Source organism: Kogia breviceps, chromosome 10, assembly GCF_026419965.1.
Source record: "Kogia breviceps isolate mKogBre1 chromosome 10, mKogBre1 haplotype 1, whole genome shotgun sequence".
NCBI classification, from domain to species: domain Eukaryota; kingdom Metazoa; phylum Chordata; class Mammalia; order Artiodactyla; family Physeteridae; genus Kogia; species Kogia breviceps.
Genome location: NC_081319.1, coordinates 99,855,936 through 99,863,153, shown reverse-complemented (window position 1 = coordinate 99,863,153; position 7,218 = coordinate 99,855,936). Strand labels below are relative to the sequence as shown.

The 7,218-nt window shown below is 42.3% G+C and overlaps 1 protein-coding gene across 2 annotated transcripts in view; it reads right to left on the bottom strand.

Moving 5' to 3' along the window:
• Positions 1 to 629: 629 nt before the first annotated feature.
• The window catches only part of MAK (male germ cell associated kinase), a 49,824-nt gene continuing 43,235 nt past the window's right edge, over positions 630 to 7,218 (bottom strand). Inside the window, exons 14-15 of one of the 2 annotated variants that reach the window (XM_067006777.1) lie at positions 6,366 to 6,485; positions 630 to 2,137 (exon numbers count right to left, since the gene is read on the bottom strand). In XM_067006777.1, the coding sequence (XP_066862878.1) occupies positions 1,983 to 2,137; positions 6,366 to 6,485 (275 nt within the window). In that variant the 3' untranslated portion in view covers positions 630 to 1,982. The remainder of the gene's footprint in view (positions 2,138 to 6,365; positions 6,486 to 7,218) is intronic. The other variant, XM_067006776.1, reaches the window with a different exon arrangement.

Genomic DNA, 7,218 nt, shown 5'->3' with positions numbered 1-7,218 from the left:
GACCAGGGCTCGAACCCGTGTCCCCTGCATTAGCAGGCAGATTCTCAACCACTGCGCCCCCAGGGAAGCCCCAGGGAGGAATTTTAAATGCACATTACTGAGTGAAAGAAGCCAAAGTGAAAAGGCTATATACTTCGTAATTCCAACTATATGACATTGTGGAAAAGGAAAAACTATGGAGATGATTAAAAAAAAAAAAGATCAGTGGTTGCCAGAGGTTTGCGGGGAGGGAGGGAGGGATGAATGGGTAGAGCACAGAGGATCTTTAGGGCAGTGAAACTATTTTGTATGATACTGTATTGGTGGATACATGTCATTATACATGCTGTCAAAACCCACAGAATGTACACCACAGAGCGTGAACCCTCATGTAATCCATGGACTTTAATTAATAACAATCAATATTGGTTCATCAGTTGTGACAAATGTACCACACTGATGCAAGATAGTTATAATGGGGAAAATTGAGGAGGGGGGAGATCAGGGAGTACGTGGAAACTCTGTACTTTCCAATCAAATTTTCCGTAAACTTAAAACTGCTAAGAAAAAAAAAAACGACTAATCAACAACCAAAAAAGGCCTCAGAGTATAAGTATAAAGTTTAACAATGTAAGCAAAACACACTAGTTAACCATATTAATTTTAATATCTATTCGGAGTTTAAAAGTTTCCCAGCAACACAAAAGTATAGTTTTACTTTGAGACATTAATTAAAACTGTACAAATATATATATAACCATTACCACTAACATAAATTACTCTTTAGATTTTAACATTTTTCAAGAAGGTAAGCTGAATCTTCTGTACAAATATACCACGTTCTTCCTATGCCTTTGTATAATGTCCACAAGATGATACCAGTTACATTAGCATTTGTTACAAAGTCATGAAATACATAAAAAATAAGCAGTTTGATAACATTATTCTTTAAAAAGACTATCTAGTCCATAAAATGACAGGCTTGAATACAGCAGTCCTAAGTTCAAAAATGTCTATTTTAACTACCAAGTTAGAAATAAAACTAAGAAAATATGTAGTAAGTGAAATCACTGCGATAGCAACTGAATGCATTTGCTCTTCAGAGCAAGGGTCAAGGTCAGAGCTGAGTCAGTGGTCTGTCTTCAGCAACAGCAAGAGTTTGCTTTGGGGAACGAGCTGGTACCCTTCATCTTTGTGCCTCGTGGGAACACGGAAACCGTGGGATTTGAAAGTCCGATGAGCACACTTGGTGTGAAGATGACAGAACCGTGACTTGGTTAATTTGGAAGTCATGAAGCCATTGGGTTTGACAGTCACCACGGATTCAGAGCAGTTGTATTGATCAAAATCAAACAGTCGACTCTTTCTTCACTAAAATCAGGTGGTGTGATTTTGACATCTCTGTGATAAAGAAATATTTATTTCTAAGAAAGATGTCCTGCTTTAGATTAGAACTATCATTGCTTCCGTAATTCCAAAGTAGAAAAACGATAAATTACCATCTTTCTGCCATTGCCAAAATGGTAGAGTAGAACCTTGGCCAGATAAGAACCGTAACTGACAGTCCACAGACATCTATGTAATTGCTATAAAAACGCCAAACAAAACAAACCTCTGAGGCCAGACAATGAAATATTAAATAGTTTGGGCAAATATAAAACACTCTAAACACTTATTTCTGGAGGCATTTTTTAAAAAAGCTTCTTATTGTACTTAGTATCTATAAATTTGTATATCAAATACTTGACACTTTGGCAAATAGTTTATTCAGTACTTTGTAAAGTCCTACCCATAATATCAGCACTGTGGGCAATGATGCTAAGAAAACGCATTTCATTTCTAGGAAAGAAAGAAAACAGGAGGTGAGTTTTGCTCTTCAAAGTACCCACTATTACATATTTCTCCCAGAACTCAGTAGAAATAGACATCTGTAGACATTTCCTGGGGTCAGGGGACTTGCACAGGCTCTGTGGAGCGATGCTGTGGGACTTCACACCAGACTCCTATCGGTGGCCTCCGTACTTGGCCACCCAGTCTGTCCTCCCGTGCACGGAGGGGACTGGCTGTGCGCGGTTCACAATATTTAGATTCTTGGCTGTAGGATTATAAGTAGGTCCTGAAAACTGCCCCCGACCAGTTTTTGTGTTCCAGGGATATTCTGAAAGAAAGCAGAATCAGAAATTAGAATTCTTTTCAGATGATTATTAACTTCAAAATAAAGCAGTTCATTTTATGGGGGAAAATCTGAATTTATCTTTTTTAAAAAAAATTATTTTTGGCTGAGTTGGGTCTTTGTTGCTGTGCGTGGGCTTTCTCTAGTTGCAGCGAGCGGGGGCTACTCTTCGTTGCGGTGCTTGGGCTTCTCACTGCAGTGGCTTCTCTTGTTGTGGAGCACGGGCTCTAGGCGTGCGGGCTTCAGCAGTGGCGGCACGTGGGCTCAGTAGCTGTGGCTCGCGGGCTCTAGAGCACAGGCTCAGCGGTTGTGGCGCACGGGCTTAGTTGCTCCGCGGCATGTGGGATCTTCCCAGACCAGGGCTCGAACCCATGTCCCCTGCATTGGCAGGCGGATTCTTAACCACTGTGCCACCAGGGAAGTCTGAAAATCTGAATTTGTCTTTAAAAGATTAATTCAGTGGTCTCTAAGGTTTTTAAAAAATATATATATATATAAGCCAAAAATTCTATTGTAGTATTATGCTGACAGCAGTTAGCGTTTTCAGCAGCTTAAGAGCCATAACTTCTGGTTTATAGTTCTGACACTGCTACTGTTTCTTATTTGGGCTCACTGAAGCACCCATCATATTTTGATAGGCAGTACCAACTTGGATGACCAAGAACAACTCTTTGGTTTAAGTGCAGTGGGCAGAACCCACAGTGTCAGTGACTGTTTAAAATCACACTGTGGTTACAGCTAAATAATATCTGCACACAGGATCACTACAGAAAATGTATTCAGAATTGTGAATCCTGTAAAGCTCTGGCTTCGTGGAGCCACACAGATGGGGTCACTTAGCAGGTTTCTCTTTAAACATGAAAATGTGGTTGTCTTGGAGTCAAGAAACTTCATGTTTTATTGGGAAATCGATGGATGATAACAGAATCCCTTTGAAAAGTGAGCCACTCTTAGGATCCCAAACCTTTCATCACAAGGTGTGTTTTATTCATACATGTATTGGCTGATGAAAATTTTGTGAAAATTTTAATGTGTTAGACATTTGTTACCTGAGCAGTTTATACGCTCAGATTGCTTGAACGTGTCAAATGACAAAGCAGTCAGTCATTTCAGAGAAAACTTTAATATCCTCAGTCCCTCCTTCATCCCTTCCTCACTTCAAACCGGGAGCTATAGGTATCAGAGCTATTCTCTCTGATGTTCCCTCTTCCTTTTTGGGATTTAAATATCTTTTCACACTATGTGGTAGCTGTCATTCTTGGATTATACTCTGTAGGAGTCAACTTTGAAATGACTCTCTAACCATTCTGTACACCTAACACTAGCTATACTGTATTTATTTGCATGGTTTTCCCAGTGTTTTCTTCTGTTTTTACTGTAGAATTGGAAGTATAGGAGGAACTTATGAGAGCATGTGGGTCCTGATGTGTTGCTAGCCTCAGCTTAAAGGGAACAAAGCCTTACGTGAGGACCTGCCCTGGTGACAGTCACCCCAACTGCCCTGTGGTTCAGTTGGGACAAGGAGGCCAAGAGTTCTTCCTTGGTTTGACAGGTCATTTCATCCCACCCTTACTGGGTTTAAAGTTCTCAAAGCCAACAAAAAGCTCCTTAACAAAGACAGGGACAGTGTCTAGAAGGGCCAGTTAAGTGCACCATATTCTCTAGGAATAGCCCTTTAGTCATAACCCACTGGAATATAGACCAGCATCAGTCTGATAAACTAGTGTGCTCACATCAGAAGGGTACCATGGGCAGAGGAGAGCGCGTGGGAGGGGAGGGCAGGAGGGAGGAGACAGCAAGTCCCCGTGACTGGGAGAAGGGGGAAGGGAGAACCCATTCTTAAGCTAACAGTGGGCGAGAGGTGAGGCATCTGGGGAGTAACGTCCAGAGAAGCTTTTTTCCCAGATGATGACATAGCCTAAGTCAAGTCCTAAATGCGTTTGAAGGAAACTGTGTCCAGGCCAACATCTGTAAGACGTTCTTTGAAAAGGGAATCATTTTGCCAGTGAGGCGGTAGTGTTGACATTTAGGATTCCTTTCTGAGAAATAACAGAGTTTTAGGACTCCAGCACCCTTGCTGAAGAACTTAGTAGCTGACAAAGGAGCCCAGGTCTCGTGTGGGGCAAAGAAATGCTTTGTTCAGCAGCTGGCTGTGCCCACACCTCACCACTCCCCAGAACGGAGCTGGCAGCCTTCTAACACTTGCTGTGCATTTATTTTAAAAACCTGCATGTGTCCTATCAAGGGCATTTAACTTCTTCTAGGAATTGTTTGCTGAAGGAAAAGGTGTTTTGCCTCTAGTTAAGAATGTAATCCATGCCACTGCTATATAACTTTTATCAAGATAGAACACGTCTGTAACATGGAGATAATGATGGTCCCTTCTGTCTTAGAGCCACTGGGAGAGAGTTCAGTGAGTTGATGCATATAAATCACGTAGAACAGGGCCCCGTGCTTCTAGAGGGCAGCTGTGTCTGAAAGAAGTCACTCCTCTAAGGCCTTGTTACTGTCAGAGCAGGGGACAAGGAGGTGTGAGGAGGTTTGGGTTGAGAGATGACGTGGGGAGGGAGGAAGAAATTATGTGATTTTTCTTCTCCAGACTTGAGGGTGAGGAAGGAGAGCAGAGAGGGAGGCTGAGAGAAGGGGAAATAGTCGAGTAAATACGGTAATGACCTGGTTTTATTCTCTTGTGGGAAACTGTCACACCAGTGGGAGGGCTGGAAGACACACCTCTTACAGAACAGTGTTTTCCTAAGGATTTGCATTGACCACTTGAGAATGATTAATATTTACTTCTTTTTTTTTTTAAACCTTTCCTCCTATCACGATCTGTAGGAAAATCTGATAAGCAGAGTAAAATGAAGAGATGAAAAGTTATGAGAAAGCATTTCACTTAAAAAAATGAAAACAGGAACATGCATGCTAATCTGACAGAATAATTAATATATAAAGGCCTCCAATCCCTTATAAAAATATGTTCAAAAATACCCACTTTCACTTTCTAAGAGCAGGTACTCAAAATAATTTGAGACGTTATGATTTTCTGCCTTCATATGAAAAATTGCTACCAAGCCATGGCTAATGACTCATGGTAAGGCTGCCCTAAAGTATTTGAGGCTTTATAAAAATTATTGCTGTATATAAAATGTTTATTTATATATTTTGTTTCAGCAGAGAGATAATGAAGCAGTTCTTTTCGCAGATAAGGTAACTGAGTACTGCTTAAGCAGTTCTACCATGGTAAGAAATAAAAAATTCCGGAAGTCCGGTGCTTTTTACAATTTTAGCTCCAAGAGCATGACCTTTAAAGACTGGCACCTCTAATCTGGAGTTCTATAATATAAGATCCTGGCTGGGACAGACTGGGGGAAGACTTTTGAAGTCAACTTTTAAATTAAACTGTAACTAGATGTCTTATCAAACTTGTAATTATCTGCCTCAGTGTTTATTTTAGGTCCTTTAAGAAGGGTATCTATTTCAGACTGAAATAATTTAGAGAACATTCATAGCCAGATCTGTTCAACTCAAGTACAGAATCCTCACCTCAGTTTCAAGGGCGTCCCCCTGAATGTGGCTGTCACACGCCACGCCACTGCAGAGCAGGTGACCTAATTAGTCATAGCGTCGGAGGGTGGGGAATAAAACTTCACCACCTAATACATCACAGAGCAAAAGCCAGTCTAAAGTTCTGCCGCAGCCTAGTTCTAAACCCTAAGATGGAAGTGCAGAAGGGCCACCCATTAACTGATACCTAACAGAGTCTCAGCCTCTCTTGCGCCTTCCGCTCGGTGCCAGGTACCAGGCGGGAAGCTCTGAAAAGTGCATCCTGGCACATCCCCTCGCGTGGCATAGCACGCTCCTCGGAATTAGACAGCTCCACTGTTTACAAGCTGTGTGACCCTAGGTAAGTTACTCAATGTCAGTTTCCTCATCTGTAAAAGATCTACCTCATCGGGTCATTGGGAGGGTTCAGTGGCACAGTCTGTGTGTCTGACCGAGGAAAACCACTGAATCAGACAGAGGTAGCTCCTCTTATTAGACTCTCAAACCACATCTTTCGGAGAAAAATGGGACATTTTGCCAAAAACAGTTAGAACTTTAGTTAATAGCTGAGACTAATTTACAAGTCTTCACTCAGGAAAGGTGACTATAAACTTTATAAAGCTCCTTTCTGATCAGAATTCTCAAAAACTGTATCTGCAGTTGTTCTTACCTGAAGCTGTCGCACCGAGTGGTGCTAAGTGTATCCTCTGGCCAGCTGACCCCACTTCTTTTTTGAGAAAGGAAGGAATATATCCTGACTGATTGTAAGTAGCATAACTTCCCAGATTTCCTAGTGACGTATCATAAAGTTTCAGAGTCAGAAGGTTAATATTTTAAAGCACCGGAGAGTAACTTTGATTACAGCCACTACTAATTCTAAATTCTGTTTTGGGGGCATCGTCTCTATTTTGTGCGCGGCGCTACGGTTTTACAGACGTTCCCATTCGGTCCGTATAACAGCCCTCTTAGATGCATGTTACTCTCCACACCTGACCCGGCTGACTTCTCACAGTTAGTTAGAGTGTGAGCCCAAGGGGTCCCCCTGAGTGTGTACCCAGGTTTTTATGGCTCCACTTCTTAACCTGAAAGTACAGTTCCTGCCCGGAAGCCCCCATCCCCGCGGTGCTCTCTGAGCGCTTCTCCGTCTTGTAAAATCACCCTGATAAGTGCACCTGTTCTCTTAGGGGTTTTGCTGTAGGGATTGAATGAGATGAATGCAAAGCACTTAGCATAGGCTCTGCTGTCCAACGCGTGTCAGCTGTCACCGTCCTCGTGGCTATTAGTGAATGATCAATGTGGGGGGAAACGTAAAGGCAGGAGACCAGTCAGGAGGGCACTGCTGTAGCGGAAATGAGAGAGAAAGTAAGAGAGTCTGAACTTAGACGGTCATGGAGGGATGGAGGAGGGAAGTAGCAGGTGTATGGGGTGGGAGGGGTGGGAAAGAGAGTAACATAAACCCTGAAGTCTGTAGCGTAGCTGACTGAGAACAGGATACAGGGGAAGAATCAGCTGTGGGGTAAAGA